Source organism: Schistocerca cancellata, chromosome 4 (genome assembly GCF_023864275.1).
Source record: "Schistocerca cancellata isolate TAMUIC-IGC-003103 chromosome 4, iqSchCanc2.1, whole genome shotgun sequence".
Lineage (NCBI taxonomy): Eukaryota > Metazoa > Arthropoda > Insecta > Orthoptera > Acrididae > Schistocerca > Schistocerca cancellata.
In genome coordinates, this window is record NC_064629.1 from 720,599,260 (window position 1) to 720,623,352 (window position 24,093).

The window sequence follows — 24,093 nt, forward strand, 5'->3', positions numbered from 1 at the left end:
GAAGCCATAGCAAAACTGTACAAGGCTAAAGTAAAGCATGATTTCCATTTATTTTGTTGTTATTGGTCTGGTGTATCTGCAGTTGTTTTCCAGAACATCCAGAGAAGCAAATATTATTCATCATCATCATCATCATCATCATCATCATCATTTAAGACTGATTATGCCTTTCAGCGTTCAGTCCGGAGCATAGTCCCCCTTATAAAATTGCAAAATTATTATAAAAGTAAATTTGTTTACTTTCCATTAAGAATGTAGAAACCTTTGTCATTGTTGGCAACCGTTAGTGAGTTGTTTCAGTCGTTCATTTAGAAGCTCTTTTTAAAGCACTGGATGACAGACAATGCTGCTGGCATTTTTCTAGGTCTCTCAAAAGTGTTTGACATATTTGACCATGACTTCCTTATTCACAGATTAGCCGAAAAAGATGTCAGGGGGATCCCAAATCAATGGATAAGATCTTATTTAGAAGACAGGCAGCAAATGGTGGTTTTAAGAGGAAAATGTCTTTACATCAACAATAACAACACATCTATCCAGTAAATCATCAATAAAAACTTGAGTGCCACCAGGCTCTGTCCTAAGACCTCTATTGTTCCTCTTTTATGCTGATGATTTAAATGGCTTTATTGAAGTGAAAAAATAAATCTTATTTGCTGATGACACCAGCATTTTAATAATAGATGCTGGCAAAATCTCTATGAAAATGTGAATGGATACTTCATTGTCCCTACTTGCTAGCTTGTTTCGAAAATATAAGAATAATAAATAAAGGAAAAAACTGTATAAAATGCATGTTTGAAAATGAGCTGCTTTTATTTTAACCTCAAACATTGACCGGTTTCAGTTACAGACCATCTTCATGGATTAGGATTAAGACAGTTTAAGCCAATCACATCTGTCATTACTTAAATAATGGCCGTGTCTCATCTGTGGAGCATGTCATGAATTCCAGTATACTACACAGGACTTTTAGAAGCAGGCACACTAATAACAAGCATGAACAGAGCAGTACTGAAGAGAAGATCAGAAGTATAAGTATTAAAATTGTACAAAATATTTTGTACAGTTATTATAATTATACTTCTGATCTTTTCTTCAGTACTGCTCTGTTTATGCTTGATATTAGTATGTTTGCTTCTAAAAGTCCTGTGTTGTATACTGAAATTCATGACATGCTCTGCACATGAGAAATGGCCATTATTTAAGTAATGACACATGTGACGTTGTGGATTAAACTGTTTTAACCCAAATCTGAGGAGATGGTCTGGGACTGAAACCGGTTGATATTTGGGTTTAAAATAAAAGCAGCTGATGGTCAAACATGCATTTTATACATTACTCAACAGCTTTTGACAGTCACCTTCCAAAAAAATTTAAAAGAAAAAAACTGTCTTAATGAATTTCCACTCTTCTCCACTTGTACAAGAATTTGATACAGTACCATATCTTTACAACACATTACTGAAATCAGTTACTGTAACTAAAGTTCTAAGGATCTGGGTACAAGACAATTTAAAATAGAAATGTCATGTGGAAGAATGTGGAAAAACGCTTTTGAAAGCATGTCATGCTCTTTGTGTGCTAAACCAAAGTGCAAGTATGTCAACTGTCATTTGGGCATATTATGCATGCTTCCATTCAGGCAAAATAAGCATATCCATAGCGTAATATCCACGTCTCCATGGTGCTCCAGATATTGTTGCATTGTCCATCTGGATACTGGTGTTGTTGGAAACAAGTGCATTTCTTGACTGAAAGTACATAATGTGACTGTATAATCCTGCATACCTGAGTGATATTATGCCTGACTTCTCAGGACTGTATGCACAGAGATGTTGAAATTCTGTGTGGTGTTGAATATGACCCTCTTAACCTCATTGATTCTGTATTTGCCTGACAGTCATGGGATCCCAGCCAATGTGAGCAGCAATATCACGAAGCAACAAACCACAGTCTTGAAAGCTCATGACCCGCCACTGTCAAATTCCGACACATGCTATTAAATGTTTCTCCTTCTTACATGAGGCATCACACAACCTTCTCACAAACATTTAATGTTCAAATGGGATTTTTGAATGAGAAGCCCACTACGTAATAGTTCCTTATATACAAAATGTAGATGGCTTTACTCTTCTCTGCTGTGTGCAGTTGTGCTGGAATGCTAATCATTTATGTACCAAGCATTTAGTAGACTTTATATCAGTTTGACGTTTGTTGCATGTCCTCATCATGTTTCAATTTTAATGGCCTGCATTTATGTCTTTACTTGTTCCCTTCTCCTTTCTTTCCTGTTGCTGAAGTTGGTTATATTCTGTGTACATATGTTGACCACTCACAACATTCTTACAAGGAAAGTTAAAAATTTTCTTCTGTGTCGTATTGCTGAATGTGCTGATGAAAGTATTAGAAACTTGGCTTAGTTGGCATACTCGGTCCAATGACATGTGAAAAATTTTTGGATGCAATCCCAGAACTAGTAAAAAATTATACATTACACAAAAACATGCTGTGAGGATAATATCTGGTGTTCGTCTTCATCTGTTATATAGGCAACTGTTTGAAAAACATGACAAACTAACAGTAACATCACAATACTTTTAGCTCTTGTAAAGAGGGGAGGAAAATTCACAGCCAGACTTCCCTTGCATTGTACTACTACTACTTCTTCTTCTTCTTCTTCTTAGTGGGCACCACAGCCATGAATTTATAAAAAATGCAATATTTTTCCACCTACATTTTATTTATTATTTATAAAATTTCTTTGTTCCAAATTTAGTATCACTTTTTAAGCCATTACTGAGTGTGTCATGTGGATGAAAGTGACAGTGTATTCACATGTGAAGTTTGGTACCTGATTTTGAAATGCTCTCAGTACAGCCATTAAAGTCATGTATAGAAAAAGAGGTAAACAAATTTGATAGTTAGGTCACACCCATATGAACATACAAGGCGTTTCTTTAGACCAATATTCCAAACCAACCTCACAAACACCACAAAAATGTCCTAAGATGAATGTAAAGATTGCAAAGATATAGTACTCATAAAGGCGAAGTTCTGTTGCATGTTGTTGGCTATGAACCCAACACATTATCTCTGCCAAATGTGGAGAAAATTATGAAAAAATGAATTAATATTTGCATGACAGCTGATTGCATCACTAGTATGTACAAAAAGTGAGACTAAATTTACTCAGATTTTTTTAATGTATATTGTCTTTTTTTCTCGTCTTTAGCTCACATTTACTTACTGGTCTCACATTTGGTATTCTTTTGTTGCAGTTACAAGAAATGAATGAAGAAGCCGCTCATGAGTTGGAGTTAAAAAGAGCATCTCCTACATGGTTGACATTTATTAGGATTTTCTTCAGACGAAGAGTTCTAATGCTTGCCTTGAAGATAAGCAGTGCAGCAGGCTTAATGATGCGTTATAAGTGTTTGGGATTCCTGCTAGTGATGTACTTTGTGGCCTTTGGTTGACTCGTTTCTTGTCAACCACCTTTCGTGTGTATGTACACAGTTGTCTTTGGATGAGTTGATATTCCTTACTTGCACAGATATTATGGTTGTGCATTGGTGTCTTTCAGTGACATAAATTGTAAATGCTCAATGAATAAACTTTGTTTTGGCAGGTATATTGTAAAATGGAAATATTAGCTGTAAGTTTTAAGTCTCTGATAAAATCAATGTACCCATGCCACAGCCTAGTTCCACATAATAGACTGGGAAATGTGTCATGGCAATGCTATTACAGAAAGTATAATACTAGTCAGCATTATATCAGACAGTATTACCCAATTCTGAGGAATGGTGGTGTTTTATGTCCACAAGTGAGGCCTCAAAGACAAACATTTGTACATTTCTCTGTGAACAATGCAGGCAACCGATATTTACATACATCATCTCCAAAGTGTGCATTGCCTCCAGCGCTGTTGTTATTTTTGAGGCCCCTGTCTAAATTTGCGGCTATTTTGTTTGGCCGCTCATTACGTATGTGGTGGAAGAAATTACCTGCTGATAAAAGACTGTTCATGTTAGAAGCATTTCGAAGCCATAGATACCTCCTTCTTGGTAAGTACTTCAAAAGAAAACGTTACATTATTACTTATGATGATAAAGTAAGATTTTTGAGAAACTTTCATGGTACATTCAGCATCAGATATCTGTCAGTGTTATTTGGAAATAGATTATTGAAGCAGGTAGCATTCAAGAATCTATTAAACATAAATGTGTATTTATTGCATAATGACAAAGAAAGTTATAAGAACCTCAGTGGAAAATTTTCCCTTCAGGATCATAAATATGTGTTTGTTTCATTTATTGATTAAAAATATATTCACATAAGATGTTTACAAGTAACAGGTAAAGCAGTAGAATCAGTACTGTTAAAGTTATAAACTCGGGAAAGTACAAGGATGATGATGATGGCAGGATAAGTAGGAGTGTGAATAGGAAGGATATGGTGCGAGATATAGAGAGGAATGCTCTGTGTCAAGGAAGTAATCATAAATACAGAGAATGTGATAATATAATATTGTGACACTAAGTAAGTTACTGACTGAATCGCTGAAACTTTGTTATGAAGTTTGCAGAATGTGGAGATTGGTCAGAAGCGATCTGAAGGAGAGGTGTGAGTATGTATAGAAAATTGACTGATAGTTGTGGTGTTGGGCACTTCTGGAAAGTTAGTGATGCTTATAGGAGATAGGATCATCAGGGTTTTCTTTTAGGGGGGAGGAGGAGGAGGAGAGCTTTCTCAATAATGGATGAATTGTTTGCAGTAACAGTACTGTATGAAATTAAGACCTCAGTGAAAATTTTGTACACTAAAAGAATAATGGAAGTGGAGGAGGTTGTACATTTTTTGGTATTCTTGCATTGTAGCATTATTATTTCATGACTTTGGATGAGACATTTTGAATCTTATGCCTTATCTTCAGAAAGCGTAATGGAATTGGCCTTTGAGTGGTTGCCTGGTGTTCTGACAGGTGGTCTTAGATATGACGTGATGATTCAACAGTTTGCAGGGGCACTGGTTTAACTTATGTTGGGTTTAAGTACAACTATGGCCAGTTACGTTGCTTTTTTCTAAATTGAATCTCCTATTCAGGTTAATTATGATGTCTGCAATTCACAGTTCTACAAATTACCATTATCACACTAAAAATTTTACCATGAGTAATCGACTTCAGTCCATCCTAGTTCATTGCTGTAATCTATTCAGCAAAAGAAAATCTCTGGTTCCTAGCAGTTCTGTTTCCAGCTTTTAGAACTGTGGCAAAACTGAAACATAACCATAGAAATGTAAACAAAATTGTGTTGTATGGTTGGTCATAGCAGATCAATGAAGCAACCATACCAATTTTACTTCATCTGTCGTGTGCAGTCTGTCGCCAAATGGACTATATTCTCTAATCACAAGTGTCATTTACATCAGCGCAAATGAGAGTAAACACAAGTAAACAGATATTCACATAAAAACTGGCTGTTCACTACCATTTGTTTGTATCTGCAAACAGATGTTTTCATTGGAGAAAATGAAAGAGGATAGGAGAGAGCAAGTGTCAAAGGATGCAAACTCTTAATATGGCTCCTTTTTCATTTCCCACCAATGGAACTGGCCCTGGAATTTCATTTAGTGCCATGTTTGTTATACTCATAATTGTGAACTGTAATATTTACATAGGATTATTTCATATGATGTGCATGCTGTTGGTGAGTAGTATCAGCTGAAGAACCTGTTCTTAGGTTCCTAGCCTCTGGAGATAGTTATGACAGTTCTTTCAGTACAATTCCTCATTGAAGCTATTTCCTTATTTATGCCCTCTTTACTCCATTCCCATGAGGAAGAAGCAAACATTGAATTTATTTTTTTCCTCACATCTCCAGATGCAACTTTGAGTGCTTTGGAAATTCCCTACCAGTGCAGTATGTGCTGCGGATCTCTTGGATTCTGCAAGCACCTTTGATAGCCATAGTCTTCTGTTTTAACATTAAATTCTCCTCTAACCCCTCCATGAATATGCAACTCTTGTTCAATAACAAAAGTATTTATCACTTTGGAGGAATTTAATCTGGGCTATTTACACTGAGGTAAGCTTTATGATTTACTGAAAGATTAAAAACCAGCAAAAATGAGCCAGTACCTGTGAATACACACAAAATGTAACCAAATACTGTTTATTTGCATGTAGCTATTGTTTCTGCCTGAGGGAATACTCTTTAACTGATGCAAATTGGCATATGTGTACTCTGTTGTGAGTCAGTTTCAGGCATAAACCTTTTGAAACAAAGTATCTCATCACTGATGAAGTTATGCTCACAGTGCAGAGCTTTGAACACTTTATTATCACTTCTTCGGTGCTAAAATCATCAGCACATAGGTTTCATTGGTTGCAAGAGTCGTCATAGTTCCAATACAAAACTGTGAGATTCAAATAGTGTTATTTTGTTTGACAAGAGTGCTGTTGGTGATCAGCAAACATAATTCCATAGGAAAAGAATCCAAATTTTTATGCAAACTTGAACAGTTGGGGGTACTGCACTTCTCACTGAATTGCAGCGTCATCCTTACTTATCCTTATTCCAGAACGTGAGGGGATAGTTGCAAAGCAGATCACAACTATCAAAGAACATCATCAACTGAAGAAAGGAGGCAAGCACTTGTGCCCCAATTCAGGGTCTTTCACTATTCTTAATTTTGGTTTTGGATTTCTAATATTCCAGAGCTCTGCACTCATAATTATGCTCCCAGCTGAAGGAAACAAGTAATTTATCTTTTTCTATACCTCACCTTTTTGAAATGCTGAGTTCTACAACATACATTTCCTACCAGTCTTTTTGAAAGTTTTGTTTGTTCTACACTTTGTGCTGTGGATCTCTTGGATCCCACAAGCACATGTGACATCTATATTTTTGAACTGGCTACTTTATTTTCTGTTCTAACTGCCCTATCTCTGATGCATATTAAATTTAAAAACAAAGGTAGTTTGTGTTTAAAAATAACATATTGTGAAAATGCATGCACTGTGTGCTGTTCGCACCAAGGATGTCACCAGAACAGAGTATGTGAAGTTATTTCCAAGTTCCACCAAAAGACCAACAAACAAAATCACATGAGGATTTGTGAATGAGAATCAAATAAAATCAAATTCTGTTTGCTCATATCCACTTATCATATATACATGAAAGAGAATTATTATTTCCTGATGTTTGATCTTTTGTATCGCTAAGTGTGCACGATACATTACAGAAGCACACCAAGTCTTAAAACACAATAATAAAAGATAATTAGTTTTGTGCTAGATATATACACATCATTTTTAATGGCTATATACAGTTTGCAAGTTTAATTGTGCCACATAATGAAATTCAGTTGCTAAATTGAAGGTAACGCAATCCTTGTTCAGTAGTCAAGTGAGTGTTACATTAAAAAATGCTGGCTGTTTGTTGCAGTTTCTCTTCCAGAGGTCTAATTGAGTGTGGTTTCTTCTATGACTATCATTGGTGAGAGAAAAGTGAAATGATTTTTCATTTGGAGATAAGTTCCAGTGCGATGGACTGACACAAGTGATGTGTTATTAAGATTGAAAGTCAGGGATAAGAATATTTCGAGAAATTAAACTGTCAGGTAGTTTCATAGTTAACAATCCAGAATATTATCAAAATTTCTGGAAGTAGAAAATTTTCTGCAGTGCCCTTTCTGCCAGAACTGCTATTTGAAAAAGGTAGAGAATCAGGAAAAGTAGAGGAGGAGCACTGACAAACTGAAACTTGGATACAGGCTTTGAATTTTTTCTGATGACACAGTTGGCAGAACATTTGTCACCATGAAAATAGTGAATAGGGTTCAAATCCCAGTCTGAATCACAGTTTTATTTTGCTAGTAAGTTTTATCATTGCAGAATGAAGTATCATTTTTCTTCTAAAAGTTAACTTTCCTTAAAAATAATTTGTTTAATGGACTGATGTTTGAAGAGACACTGATCAGACACTTGAAGAGTATAAATCTTCGTTATGTTCAAAAAAACTGTTCAAACACTTATAGGGGTAGAATCAGATACGTTAATTTTAGATTTTAATGAATCATAAGTATGTTGTAGAGACACCTGCCTGGAGTACCTGGTCAGGGGCTCTTCGTGTGAGAAAATTGATGTTGAAGTTTTATGTGTACTTTCTATACTTGTAACTTTTGTGGTTTTTTAACCAGGTGACCATAGTGCAAAATTTAAATTTCATGGGTGCCATCTGACAGTACGTGTTCAAATCCCACTTGTGTGCTTTTGTTTTCTGTTGAACAATATGTCATTAAATAATGTGTGTTATGCAGGTTATTGAAAAATAGTCATTTTGCCATAGAAATTTCATTAATAAATCAGTCAGCAAACATTTTTTGATGTGTATGCAATTTGTTACAGAAAAGATTACAGGGTAATCTTGCTTGGTATTGCTTGCATCCCTTGCTATGCTAGAATGCTAGAACATAATTCCGGGCCATATTTGATGTAGAAGAAATGTGTAGAGCACCACACACATTTGATGAAAGCTACTGCTTTGAGTCACATGGATTTTTCAGAAATCACATTTCATTTAAATACAGAAAGATTGTTCTTTCTGATCAACTTTGATGTGGACCACTCTTATTTGAGTATTTCTGTGAAAGCATGTGCACTACCTTGGTGCAGAATTAAAGAATTTATTTTTATGGCATCTTCCCTTGAAATGGCAATTCAGGTGCATTTTGAATTTTGTCACAAAAATTTTAACTTGCATGTAGAAATAAATATCACAGGTGTGGCAAAAAGGAGTATGTTTGGCTGGGATAATTTTTATGGTACAGTTGCATGCTTTTCTTTCGTGTGCAAAGATTTATCGTAAAATGTCTGATCAATCTGCATTCCCCACCAATCAGTAAGGAAACAAATATTTCTTGTCCCACGTATGGAAGAATGAAAGGTTTTAAAAACTCTTTGTGCTGCATTTTAATGAACTTCCATAATTTTTTAATTTATGAGTCAATTCGTCAACTTTCAGTTGAACAATCTGACTAAATTTCCTAAATGGTTTTTGCATACATAAGAAAAGTAAGGGCATATCTTTCCTGATGAAGCTATACTATACTGTATGGGACGACTAAGCTCAAATCGGTTTTCACCCATTGTTCCACAAGGGATCTATTATGTGTTGATAATAATAATAATAATAATAATAATAATAATAATAATAATAATAATAATAATAATTTTATTGTCATTTGGCTGATTACAGCAATAGACAAAGTCAAGAACATATATTTCTACATAAACTACTATATTGATGTAAATTGGTTTACATAAAATAGGTACATATTAGAATATAGTGTTTTCATCTTCAAAAAATTCATCAGTGATGTAAAATGGATTGTTCACTAGTAGCTTGTATAATTTAGTCTTAAAAATATTTACAGGCAGTTCTTTAAAGTCAGCACTTCGTCTATTAAACATCCTTAATCCAAGAACTAGGTAGGAGTTCTGCGATTTTGATAATCTATGATATGGCACGTCTACAGATGTTCTGTTTCTAGTATTATGGCTATGAATATCACTTCTCAACACAGAATTAGAGACATTGTTTCTAATGTACAGTAAAACATTGTAGATGAATAAGTTTACTACTGTAAGACACTGCAATTTAATAAACAGAGGTTTACAATGTTCTGTTTTATCAGAATCCATTATTGTTCTTATTACTTTCTTCTGTAAAAGTAAAATGTCATTTACATGACAGCTACTACCCAACCGTAAGATTCCATAAGAGATGTTGCTTTGGAAGAAGGCAAAATATGCTGATCTCACATAGTCATTGGGAACATGTCTTTTTAAATTTCTAATTAGATAAATAACTCTTGAAAGCCTAACCAATATATTTTTAATGTGTGGTTCCTATGTCAATTTATTGTCAATAGTAACACCTAAAAATTTAAGTTTCTAATCCTTGGTAGTTAGGAATGTCTTTGAGGCTAAAGTAAAGTGTCTGGGTTTTGTTTTCATTTAGTAAGAAGCCATTAGCTTTGAACCATAATGAGGACTGAGCAAGGGTATTTTCGGTCAGTGTTTCAGTGTACCTTGATCAGAGCTTTTATGTAGAAAAGTTGTGTCATCAGCATACAATATTGCGTGAGAATTTATGAATAAGGGCAGGTCATTGATCATTAGTATAAACAGTCAAGGTCCAAGCACCGACCCTTGAGGCACTCTCTACCTAACATTAACCAGATTTGATTTCTCCCTACCAATGCACACAACTTGTTGATGGTTCTCTAGAAAAGACCTTAACATATTTATACTGTTGTCATCAAAACCATAGTAAAAGTAGCTTATTCAGCACAGTGCCATGCTCTACACAGTCAAAGGCTCTGCTCAGGTCACAAAATTTAGCCTGGACATAGTCCCTAGCCTAGAACACATCTAGGACTAATTTTACGAGGAAGTTCATTGCATCCATTGTGGATTTATCTTTCCTAAATCCAAACTGTTTATCACTAATTATATTTAGTTTACCCAAGTAGACACTAACTTGCTCATACATAATTGTTCCTAAATTTTTGAAAAAACTGGTGTTATGGATATAGGTCTGTAACTAGTGGGACAGTTCTTTTCCCCTTTTTTATATATGGGCACAACTCTAGAAAATTTTAGTATGTCGGAGAACTTACTTTCAACTATGCATTTGTTAATACAAAAAGTGAAAGGATAAATCACACAATCAATAACATCTTACAACAAACTACATGACATATCATAGTAATCAACAGTAACTGAAGGTTTGGAATTTTTCACTATTTTTAGGATATTATTTGGGCTCACTTCTGTGAAAGTCAAGTGCTTGGGGGAAGCTTTTCAAAGCAGCTGTCCATAATACTGTGCTCAGGTCACAAAATTTAGCCTGGACATTTTCAGGGAGTTTGTTTATTGAGCTACTAATTTCCTCATTGGACTGAATGCAATATTTATTAAATTCTTCTGGGGTAATGTTGATTTCCTCTTTGTGTTAAGTGTGTGCAATGGAGTTTATTACACTCCAGGCCTTTTTGCATTTATTGTTAGATTTTTCAATGTTTACTATGTTATGCAGTTTCTTTGCTTCATGTATTGCCTTCCTATACGTGTATTTAGCTTTAGCATACAGTTCTTTATCCAGTTCTGATATACTGGTTTTGTACAGACTAGAATACAGCATAACAGTATTTTTCAGTTGTCCTGACTGTGGAGTGTACCATTCCTTCATTTTCCTTTTCTTGTAATTACTACTAATATTCACTGTAAATTTTTTCAGAGGGATCTTATTTTCAAATATACTTAAAAATGTGGAGAAAAACTTGGTGAAAACAATATCAGCTGAACAGTGTTGAATCCTAATAAAACGTGTGTCCCAACTGAAATAAGTGAGGGCATATCTAAACCTATCCATTCTATCTCTGCTCACTGGTCTAGTAATCAAAATTTTAGATTCTGGTTTGGTGCAGTCTGGAGTTAAATTATTAAGACTAAGATATACTGCATCATGGTCTTTGAAAGGGAAACTGATTACATCAGTGGACATACAAGTTCTCTTAATATTTGTAAATATGTTGTCCAGATAGGATGAGCCTCTGGTAGGTTTGCAGTTAACATAATCAAAACTTGAATTGATATCCCCTCCAATGACAATATTGTATTTTTTCCATTTCGGTATACATATGTACATTAAGAGTTCCTCAAGTTTCTGCAGAAAGATATGGAGGTCACCACTAGGTGACCTGTACACTACTACTACCATTAGCTTAAGGCTCTCAATTACTAGACCTGATATTTCAAAATGCATTTCATCACAAAGGGTATTGAGATCTATCCTGCCACAACTTGGTGCAAGAGGTGTTTTTGCATATATTGCTACCCCACCACTTAAGTGCAGATTTCTGCAATAGCAACTAAGTAGTGTGTAATCGTCCAATACTTTGTATCCAAGCTCATCCTCTTTATACCAATGTTCACTAAAACATAGAATATCTACCACATTTTCATTAACTTTTTATCTGCCATACCCTGAACGTTGAGGCAGCATATTTTAAACTCTACTTTAGGCATTTCTTTTTTTGCATATTCTCTTAGTTGACACGACCTAATGTTACTGCATGAAAGTTGATCAGGCTGGTAGCAGGCTCGATTAGTATCAGCTACATAATCAAGGTCAAAATGAGGAGTGAGTACTTTCGTTTGTATCTGGGATCCTTCCGCAGCTGCTAATACTTCGTATATTGTTGAAAACTCTTGAGAGCTGTCCAAACATTGAGAATTTTAAATGTGAACCACAAACCTAATACACATTGGCAAAAGTTTGCTGTAATGATTGATTTATTAATCAAATTACCTCATCAAAAAATGACTATTTTTCAGTAATTTTGCATGACATATATTTTTTAATGATATTTTGTACAATGAAATAAGGGGGCAAAACATGCAAGCAGGGTTTAAACACATACCACCAGTGTGGTAACCATGAATCTTAGCCATTGCACTACACTCACTGGGTCAAAACATGACTAATGTTAAGGGTAGAGGAAGTATGCGTAAAACTTTCACATCGATTTTCTTGGAAACTAGGGGCCTTCACATGAAAAGCCACTAGCAAAATACTCAGAAGAGGTCCCTCTACAAAATAGCTAAGACTCATCAAAATCATGATCAACAGTTCTGATGGTCCTTTTGTCAGACGTTGGGGGAATCCTTGGAGATAGGTGGTGATACGGATAGCCGTTATGGTAATTGCTTCTATGGTCTTATTGGTTTTGAACAAAATTACTCTTATTCTACACCTTTAAAAGAGTGTATCTGCAAAATTAAAGTTGTTTATATTGTTTCTTACAATCAGTAATGTCAGAGGTTTTATGTTTCTTGACATGTCCTGTATTACACTTACATTTACCATACCTTTTACAATAGCCATTGTAATCCTACAGGATCAAGTAAAATTCAATTCAGTTCAACTAAACACAATTCAGTTCAAACAAATGCAATGGTTTTGAATCATGTGAAATCAGGAATACTGATGTCCTTTTTTTCCTATTGAAAGTGGAACATTAAGTCTGCTGTCTTGCTTCTTTTAAATACAGATAATTTTACAGCAGGAAAATCAGGAAACTCTGCACAGGAATCACTCATTAAACAACCACCTTGAATGTGATCATCAGAGTTGTCAGCTGCATCCTTGGAGCTGCACCTTGAAGATTAGAAAAGGTTCCTTGGCATGAATCAATATAGTGAATTTTTTGTAGGTGTTCTTGTGCCATCATTCTGTATGTTGAACAGCAACAACAAATAACAAATGAACTCTTCCTTGTATAAAACTACCCATAACTCTCAACTTGAGCTATCCCTGGTTGATAATTAGCGTTTTTACATGGTACTAGTCAGAATGTATTTTTATTAGTTAAAAGGAAAGAGGGAAGCTGTGTCAAAGGCTGATGTTTTTACATTCATTAGGGTTTAGAGGGCATTGTGTGTACATTAAAATCTGTTAAGCAGTTGTGAAATGGGACGCTATTGGTGGGAACCTGAAGTTCCCAATAAGTGAGAAACTTGCAGAAATCTGCAAAAGCCTTAGAGAGTATGCCATTGAGACTGAGCTCCATACCCCATTAAACTACAGTAAAGGTATTGTGACATGGAGGGACTTGGTGGCCATCTCCAAAGAAGACCTGAAAGTTGAGTGGGCCCAGGAAGACATTGTAGACATGCAGAACATTATGAAAAGATGAGAGGGATCTGATTAAATCTGACTCTTTCATCCTCACTTTTAATAGCACAAAATTCCCAGAACATGTTAGGGCGGGTTTTATTTGATTAACCGAGCAGCCCTACATACCCAACCCAATGCACCCTTTTTAATGCCAGCCCTGTCTGGAGTACCCTGTCTGGAGTAGGGACTGCTGTGTCTTCCTTGAAGAACAGGAGATACGGGGGTCAAGTACAAGACAGATTCCCTCTGGTAAGGCCAAGAAGATATATAAGGCCATGCAGCAATGTTCACTACCTCCTTTGCTTCAGTTGTTAAACAGCCTATTCAGAAGGCTGATGATACTATACAAATGGAGGTTGCTAGTGTCAGCACTGGTACTTAGTTTTGTCAGTGCACTTGTGCTGCTTCAGTTACTTAAAAGCTTACACTTCCTCCCAGTACATTATACAAGGCTGTAGTAGCCAGCATTGTGGAGCTCTCTGCTCCGCCAAAGGTTTAGTCTGGTTGACTGTCTAGTGCTGCTGCCACCATGGCCATAGTTGTGGCTCCAAAGTCTACACAGGTAAAGAATTGATGACAAAGGCAAAGACCGAGCCACTGATGGAGACTGAGGGTAAGCAGTCTGACAGTTTTGATGTTGCTCTCTCTTACATTTCCCATGATTCGTCTTTGGAGTTGATGGAGCGTGATGTTGGCCTAGGGCACTCATCTCAACCAAACACCCCCTATGCACTCCCCTCCCTGACAGAAAGACAGAGTGAAAGTGCTAACCCCTTGATAAATGGCGCCCATACTAAAAAAAAAAGAAAAAAAACCACCTCCCGAACAGGCCATGAAGGCCCAACAGTAACCAACTGGCCGCCGTGTTATCCTCAGCCCAGAGGCGTCACTGGATGCAGATATGGAGGGCCATGTGGTCAGCACACTGCTCTCCTGGCCATATGTCAGTTTCTGAGTTCCGAGACCGGAGCCGCTACTTCTCAATCAAGTAGTTCCTCAGTTTGCCTCACAAGGGCAGAGTGCACCCCGCTTGCCAACAGCGCTCGGCAGGCTGGATGGTCACCCATCTAAGTGCTAGCCCAGCCCGACAGCACTTAACTTCGGTGATCTGATGTGAACCGGTGTTACCACTGCAGCAAGGCCGTTGGCCTCCCATACTACAGTGGAACGTAAATGGGTTCATGTCTCATGTGGAGAAACTGAAATTCCTGGCACAGGTACATTTACGGGAGATACATTTTACAACCACTAATACCCTGTGCTGTGGGGCTATACCATCCATCGAAAGGATGACATGACTGGGGAAAGAATCAAGGGAGAGGTTGCTGTGTTTATCAATAACACACACTACTCATCTGCTCTCTTCTTGGTTCCTGACCTACAAGCAGTAACTGCTGCTGTTTATATGTGTCAGAAGATCACTATCTAGTCCCCGTTGTACCTCCACAGGATGTGATTGATCTGAGGCTCTTGCAGGTGTTATTGCACAACTCCCTTGCGATTTCAGTGCCCATAATGTATTATGGGGTCAAACTATACTAACCCCAGGGGTCGAACTTTGGAGAACCTCTCAATGTCTTGGGAGCTGTGAATCCTCAACACAGGGATTCCCACTCATTTCTTGGTTGCTACTGTATCGTCCTCAGCCATTGACCTCTCTTTCTGCCCTCCAGACATTGAAGACACAGCACAATGGGGAAGCAAGCGATCACCTTCATTCCAGTGACCATTTCCCACTGTGGATCCACATACTGAGTGGATGATTGCTTGCACAGAGCCACCAAAACAGATTGTCAGCAGGGCTCACTGGATGCTGTTTCACCACCCGGCTGTGTTTGACCAATGTGGCAGCTTCCAGGAATGGATGTAACCATATTAAACAAGGGATCCATCATGTCGCTGACTTGTCCATCCCAAGCTCTTCAGGTCATCTTTGGAGGCAACCTATAGTATTATAGAGTGTCATTCAGCAATCCCGGACAGGGATGCCGCTCTTTGACTGTTTATTAAGACAAACTCACTGTCTTTTAAGTCATGAGAGTCAAGGCTTGATGTGTAGTTAACTCTCAACTATCACGCTTGCTCTATGAAATTCTAGCAAACCATCTGGTGGATTTCTGGTGAACACAGTCATTTACCAAAAGCAGTGTGCTGAAAGAAGGGTGTCTCCAAACAGCGCCCAGAGACATCGCTCATGCACAGACTACAGACCAGTGCCAGCCAGGATCCAGCACTTCATCACTACCATTCAGCTATGGAGAGGCACAAGTTGGATTTCAGCTCCAACAATTCTGAGTCTTACAACTACCATTTCTCCATGTGGGAGCTGGAATTGACACCGCCTGAGAGCCGTGATACTGCACCCAGTCACAACCATATCTGGTACTGCATGCTTCGACATTTACCTACAGCATCAAAGGCAATCCTCCTTGATTGCTTGAATTTGATGTGGCAGACAGTTAACATCCAACATGTGGAGAGAGGCAATTTTGATCCCTCTCTTCAAACCAGAAAAGGGCCGCACGTGTCCAAGTAGTTACTGGAATATTGCCTTAAGGAGCTGTGTCAGAAAGGCCCTGGAGTGAATGGTTAACTGTCAACTGGTCTGGTTGTTAGAGACAAGGCAAGTCCTTAACCGCTCTCGGTGTGGATTCCAGAGATTACGGTCCACTGTCAACAAACTCATGCTCCCAGAGGTGGCTGTTCAATAGGCTTTGCTAAGTCTTGGTGTATTCTTTGACATCAGAAAGGCTTATGACGCTACTTGGAGACTCAGTATTCTAGAGAAACTTCATCAATGGGCATTTCATGGTCCCCCCCCCCCCCCCCCCTCCCACCTTGATATGGCCCTTGAAGCAGTTTCTTAGGTCCCACATTGGTGACACGCTGTCAGATCATTTTGAGCAGGAGAATGGTGTACCTCAGGGCAATATTTTAAGTCTGAACCTCTTTGCCGTAGCTGTAAACGGTATTACATCTGCGGTATGGAGTCCCGTACATTGCTCCATATTTGTGGATTATTTTGCTTTTCCTGTTGCAACAGTGACTCTTCAGTTGCAAATTACTGAGTGGTGGTTAGAGGAGTGGGTTGCAAAGACTGGTTTTCAGTTTTCTGCGGATAAGTGTGTGTGTTTACCACACCTGTGTAATATGAAAGCCAGAACCCAGAAGGCACTGAATATAATAAGGTGTCCTAGCCACAGGTCTTGGAGAGCAGACAGAGTGAATCTGCTCCAGTTTTATAGGGTTTTCGTGTGTTCACAGCTAGACTATGGGTGCACATTGTATGGTATATAGAGGCCTTCCTACCTGAAGGCTATTGGCTCTATCCACCATGAGGGGATTAAGCTGGCCACTGGTGCTGATAGGGACAGCCCCATACCCAGTCTTTGTGTTAAGGATGGGGAACTACCACTCACCATCCTGTGGAAGGTCCTCATGATGTGTCAGACATGTAAGTTTCTTGCTGCTGCAACTTCACCTGCATGCCATACTGTTGCTCGTCCACCTCTGGAATGCATTTACTACAGTTGTCCATGAGCAACAATGCTGTTCGGGATCTGAATGCAGTGTGTGCTGGAGTCACCTGGTGTGGAGCACACACAACTCTAAATCCAGCTTTTTAATAACCTTGTACCATGGGTAGTGCAGAGGTGCAGAGTAATTTCAGATTTGGTGCCATAAGGAGAGATTGCACACCTGCATATGTTTTTAATACATCATTTTATAGCATTATAAATGAGCACCACAGCTCCACAGCTGTCTTTATGGAAGGGTCGAAGCAGTGGAACTCCGTTGGTTGCTCTGTTGTTTTCCCTGATCATGTCCTCGAGTTATGACTGACTCGAGACTTCACTGTCTTCGATGCAGAATTATATGTGATCTTGTGGGCACAGGAGCATGTGCCTTGAATGCTAAATTCCTTGTCTGTTCTGATTATCTGAGTGTCCTTCATTCTATGCAATGCTTATATCTGGCAGATAAAGTAGTCCAGAATATCCAGGACACCCTCCTCCAACTGCAACAGCTGGGGAAGGTGGTGTCTTTCTGCTGGGTACCAGGGCACATGGGTATTGTGGGGAATAAAACAGAGGCTGTAGCAGCCAAGGGAGCATGTCATGATCCTCTTTTATTTCAGTGTACCATTTCTCTGCGTGCTACCATCTCACTGTTGAGGTATAATGTCATGTATCATTGGGAAGACGAGTGGCTGGATGTGGCTGTGATGTATCTCCTCTCAACCACGATGCGTGACTTTTTGCTCTTACAAGAGGACCGTCCAATATGTGGTGCGTGTGGCATACAGATCACTGTGTGCCAAATTTTTGTAGGCTGTGTTTTGTTTTCGGCCCAGAGGGCAGTGGTAGATTTTCCCCTCTGTTTTAAGTGATACTGAAATAAATGTGGTTAACATTTTAACGTTTTGTGGTCTGTCTATCTTGTTTCTGAAATTTGTAGGGAGATGTTCTTAATGTGCTAGTAACAAGGTGATTGTCTCACCCATGTTTTTTTGTAATTTGTCAGCCAGTCACATTTCCCTGTGCCATTGTTTTATCTCCTCTGTCATTTTACTTCTTTTTTCAGGTGAAGCACCTTTCAGTATATCTACTGTGTGTTGCGGCATGTGATATGCAGTGATTGTGTCGGTCAATGCATGTGAAGTGTAAGTGGGTGGATGGATGGGTGGGTGGCTGCTGAGGGAACACGCGAGTGTGTGATTGTGCCAAACTTTTTAGCTCTTTTCCCCATTTTTGTTCGTTTTACTATTTATAAGGGTGCTGGTAACCTTGCTATTAAGTGCCCATACACCCCAAACAACACCACCACCACCACCACCACCACCACCACCACCAACAACAACAACAACAACAACAACAACAACATTAACTCCTACTACTTTTACTACTGTTAGTACTACTTGTTTACTGTTATATTATATAATGGATAAGTACTGAATCAGCTGTTACATAATTCTGTCCATAGGTCTTGGGGCATCCATTGGAGGTGGAATTTGTTATTTTTATATAACACACCTAGAAGTTGATCCACTGACAAAACGAGAGAGGTTTATTGCCTTCTCTGATGACCAAATGAAAGCAATGGCAAAGATAGAACAAGAGACGGTAAGATACATCTTTGTCAGTCTTCTGCAACTAGTTGTTATGTATTACAATGATTTGTGATATTATATTATCATTGTGCAAAGTGACTTAGTCTCAAGGAATTCAGTTACAGACATATTTCTAAATACTGCATAAGTATATAGTGATTATGGTTATGTGTAAGAAGCCCCTGCAAAGTTTAGATTCATTGCACCAAAATTAATCTATATATTGTACAAACATTGCATTAAGATTGAATTGCCAAACTTTTCAATGCAGCTGTTACAGTTATTAGAGCTCTGTGCTGTGCAAAAAATTCCCTCTCAACTAGTTTTTTTATGCACAGTTGACACTCATTTTGACAGTGGTAGTGGTAATAAGAATAAATTCTCCACTCTCCTCAGGAAGGTCACAGGATCACTTGAGTACTGGGATAAGCTTGTATACTAGTTGTGCTGTCATGGTTGCTGCAATGTCTCAGTTCTTCACCCAGTTAGAGCTGCGTTATGTATAATAATAGTTGTGTGGCATACCAGTTTCCAGCATGGATGGTGCTAATAAATATTCACATGGAGATTGTTTTCGAAATGACATCAAGTGTGGTGTACAAATGTTGAAAATGCAAATTACATTGGATGCTGAAGCAAAAAGTGGCACATGGAAAAATATCCTGCTGATTATGGTATAGTTATGTACAGGATTTGTACAGAGTTTGATAGAAGTCATCTTGACTATAAGCCTAGTATCACAGTAACAATATGGTGTTATTACTGTTGAAATGGATGAGGAAGCACTTGATAAATAATAATACTCTGTCTTTGAAAAGAACTGGCATCATGGAATACATTCAAAATATTTGATTGCCTGTGTAAAAAGTACTTTCAAGTGTATTTGTGAGAGCTTAGTGACATTGAAAAGAAAAAGAAAAACCTTCATCAGTGTTGAGACATATCAGAGAAAACTGCTCTCATTACACAGACTAAAATGACAGCCATGAAAGACAAGAGGTGAATCTTAATGCACATTTCTTGTTCAGTTGTCATAATTTAGTACACCGTTAATTAAGTTGGTAAATTGAGATGTACGTTTTCATTACATCGTCATTTACAGCAACTATAAAACTGAACAAATTATTCATTAGGATATTGAAAAGCAATTGCTAAAAATGGCAATCGAAATGGACTACATATTTTGCAGGTTTGTTATCAGTCAGGGAGGAAACATGAAGTAGTCATTGAAAAAGTGTAAGTGACTTCCTCATTTTGATCATCCTGCTGTACGAGAGAGAATTAGGAAATTCACACATCTCAGGAAGAAATTCGTTGACCATCAAGAGCAATAAGACAAGTGAAATTTGATGAAGTTTGATTCATCAGTTAAAGTGATTACCTGTTTATTTCACCAAAACTGAATGTTTGGATATGAAGTTCATGTCCATTGACCATCAGGAGGACAGCAACCACACTTCATAGTTTTAAAACACTGAAAACCCACCAAGCACTATAACTGTGTTCCAGTTAGTGAAATAGCATAGTAGTTTAGACAGTGGTATTGTGTTTGGTAGGACAAGATATCAGAAACTTCAGTTGGCCTCCCAGACTGGCAGTTTCTGTGACTACACTAAATTGATTAAGACAAATGTCAGGATGCTTCCTTTGAAAATGATATGACAGACATAAAGAATGTAGGTATGATTTCTGATTAATTCTGTTGTGACAATTGAAAATTTGTGAATATGCTCCCAGGGACTCTTTGGGGTAGGCCACAGGGAAAGAGAGGCCCATGGTGGTGCTTGACAAGTGGCGCATTGCGGGCAGGCTGTCATAACGCACATGATCTTATTGTCAAGACCCAGCCAAAATGTGTGGTGGTGGGCCAGCAATTTTGTACGAGAAACACCACAATGGTTCAGGTTGAGAAGCAGCATAATGGCCAGCCACGATGCGGACGGGATCACAACATTGGGTACTGACTCTTCAGTAACCAGTTGAGAGGTGTTTTAGAGCATAATAAATATACAAAGAGTCTGACACTTGGTTCGGTGATTTATCTGGCCAGCCATGGTGAACAAATTCAACAACCTGACGTAAAACGGGATTGGCTGTGACAGGCACTGAAATCTGAGAACTGGTAATGGGAAGACCATCTGCGGTGTTTTGGGCTTTAACTTCTAAATGGAAACACAACAGTTCATCCTGAACAAATGCTGTATCAGAGGTAACTGGCAATCAAGAGAGAGCATTTGCATTTGTGTTTTGCATTGTGGGTTGGAATTGAATTTCATACTTACAGCATGAAAAAAACAGAGCCAACAAAAACAGAGCCCAGCATTGTGAGTGATGGGCTGCATTGTCTGGTAAAGATGCCAAATGAGTGAAAAGAGAAACCAGAGGTTTATGGTCAGGAACCAAATGAAACTTAGAACTATATAGGAAAACATGAAATTTTTGGAATGCAGATGCAATAGCAAGGTCCTGATTTGCTATCTGTGAGTAGTGCTGTTGCACCTGATTCAGAGTTTTGGAAGTATTTGCTATTGGGCATTCAGAACCGGCCACATATTTGTGTGCAAGAATGGCCCCGAGGCCATACCGGGATATGTCTGTGCCCAGAATGAGATGTTGATCTGGTTGGAAGGTAACCAAGCAAGATGCTGACTGTAATTTGGACCTTAATAGGGTAAAAGCAGGCATGCAGGCAGGCAGGTGAATAGTGGAAAGGAACATCTTTATGTAAGAGAGCATGAAGTGGCTGGGCCAATGTGGTCACACCAGGAAGAAATTTATGGTAGTATATAGTATTCCCGACAAAAGCTTGCAACTCTTTGACATTTGTAGGATACGTGAAAGCAATAATGACACTGACATGCTGGCATAAAGGCTTGACTCCAGCACAAGATACTTCAAAACTGAGATAGATGATAGAGGGTGAAAAAATTATGATTTGTCCAAGTTACTTTTCAAACTGGCTGCCTGTCGTACCGTGAACAACACATGAAGTTTCCACAAATGTTCATCTAGTGAGGCACCAGGGACCACAATATCTTCGAGGTAGTTAATGCACCCTAGAATGGAGGCTGTGAGTTGCTCCAAAAATTGTTGGAAAATGGCAACTGTGGTAGCCATTTTGAATGGGGTATTCACAGCACATACATGTTTGGAATCGACATCCACAGACGGGTGTTAGTAGACTTGTGACAAGTTTATTTTGGAAAAATATTGGCCTTCGGAAATATGTGCTAGTTCATCCAGATGGGGTAATGTATAAGTATGAATAGTAGACTGTGAATTTACAGAAACTTTAAAATCACCACAGAGCCGAAGGTTGCGAGTAGGTTTTTGACAATTACCAATGGAGTAGACTGTTCACTAGAGGACACAGGTGTGATAATGCCCAGAGACATAAATCAATGTAGTTCAAGTTTGACTTGCTCCTGTGAAGCTGCTGGGACTGAGTAAGCATGAAAAAAAGGGTGAGGACATGCTGTTGGTTTTGTTGTGATGTGAGCCTTGAAATCAGTGGCACATCTTCAACTTTCTGAGAACAGGGAGGAATATTTTGAGCAGAGCATGTCCAATTGTGGGTACCAAACTTTATCTGATACCAGATGCACTTTGCCAGTAATAGAGAACCCAAAAATTTTGATGGTGTCTAACCAAAATAAGTTTTCAGTGTAGGTATCAGCCATTATTAGAAAGGTCAAAGGCCAAACAACTGCTTTGTACACCATTGAAGTAGAAAACTGTCCCAATAGGGGCATTTTTTGTAGTAACTCACCAACCAGAGACAGGCGACAATGCTGGTCATCCAAGATCCACATAGGTTTGAGAATTTAACAAAGTCACTACTGCACCCGTGTCCACTTCCATTTTTAACATCTTGTCCATTATATGTACTTCAATATAGTGTTTGTTTGGGGCTACCATCACTTGGCAAATACTGTTCATAACAATGTTTATGTTTGGTGAAGAAGGTTGAGAGTTGCCCCTTTTTTATACAGTGGTTGCATATCGCCCAACACCTTGGGCATGTGGCCTGGTCATGTTGAACTGAATAATAAGGGCACGACAGAAGAGAATCATGCGGCCACTGTTGTGATGCTGCTGCTTCTTCCACTGCTTAGCACAGCACTGCCCCATGCGGCATGGAGGCTGCGGGTGCATGGCCATCACATAGTTGTCTCTGTCGACCCCGCCCTCCCCGCTCCCCCCCTCCTGTGAACTAAACAACAACAGCCGAAGAGGAGAGAAAGCAATGATAGCTACTTAACACCATGCTTCTGTCTGATTTCCTGCTGTCCTAGATACTTCAAAAGAATTAGCAACATTCAGAACCTCTGTGAGAGAGGGATTTTCACATTGTAAAACACGTTCACAAGCTTCCCTATCAGGGGCCAGGTGTATTACAGCATCATGAACCACTGAATCAGCATATGAGTGCCGATGGGCCACAGTAATAAACTGGCAATGACACCTAAGCCCATGAAGTTCTGCTGCCAAAACTCTGTACAACTGTTGTGGCTGCTTTTGGCAATGGTAGAACTCAATGCAAGCAACAATAATATGAGAACATTTGGAATGATGATTAGAGAGCAACTGACACATTTCATGCCGACCGGAGTGGCTGAGTGGTTCTAGGCACTGGTCTGGAACTGCGTGACCGCTACGGTCGCAGGTTCGAATCCTGCCTCGGGCATGGATGTGTGTGATGTCCTTAGGTTAGTTAGGTTTAAGTAGTTCTAAGTTCTAGGGGACTGATGACCACAGCAGTTAAGTCCCATAGTGCTCAGAGCCATTTGAACCATTTCATCAAAAGAGAGACTGGCAGGTTCCTGAAGAGGAGCTAACAAACACAGAAGGTGCCTTACAAAAGTTGAGCTCGGTGACTCCAAAAGCTTGAAAGTGTTGCTGAAGGCATTGTTCATATTTGTCCCAGTCTTCCACAGATCCATGATATGTCGGAAATGGTGGAGGTTGCATCAACAGCGCTGGACTCTGGCGTATCAACAAGGCTGCCACATTGTTTATTGGCATGGTGAGGACCTGCTGCTGGTTGGTGAGAGTTCATTGTTGTTCAACAAGAGGTTGAAGAACTTCTCCCACTGACATATTGGCTGTATATCGAACCAAAGAAGTGAAACACATGGAGTAGAAAACCGCACTCGTTGCCAAGTATGCTGCAATGTTGTACAGACGCAATATCAGAAGAAACACCAACTAAGTTTTATGAGGCTTCCA

General features: G+C 38.7%; 1 protein-coding gene and 1 pseudogene across 1 annotated transcript in view; one reads left to right on the top strand and one right to left on the bottom strand.

Moving 5' to 3' along the window:
• The window catches only part of LOC126183755 (metalloendopeptidase OMA1, mitochondrial-like), a 118,085-nt gene that overhangs the window by 25,877 nt on the left and 68,115 nt on the right, over positions 1–24,093 (top strand). The window contains exons 2-3 of the mRNA XM_049925982.1: positions 3,282–4,070; positions 18,738–18,877. Of these exons, the coding sequence (XP_049781939.1) occupies positions 3,644–4,070; positions 18,738–18,877 (567 nt within the window). The 5' untranslated portion in view covers positions 3,282–3,643. The remainder of the gene's footprint in view (positions 1–3,281; positions 4,071–18,737; positions 18,878–24,093) is intronic.
• LOC126185910 (5S ribosomal RNA) lies at positions 14,786–14,903 on the bottom strand (annotated as a pseudogene).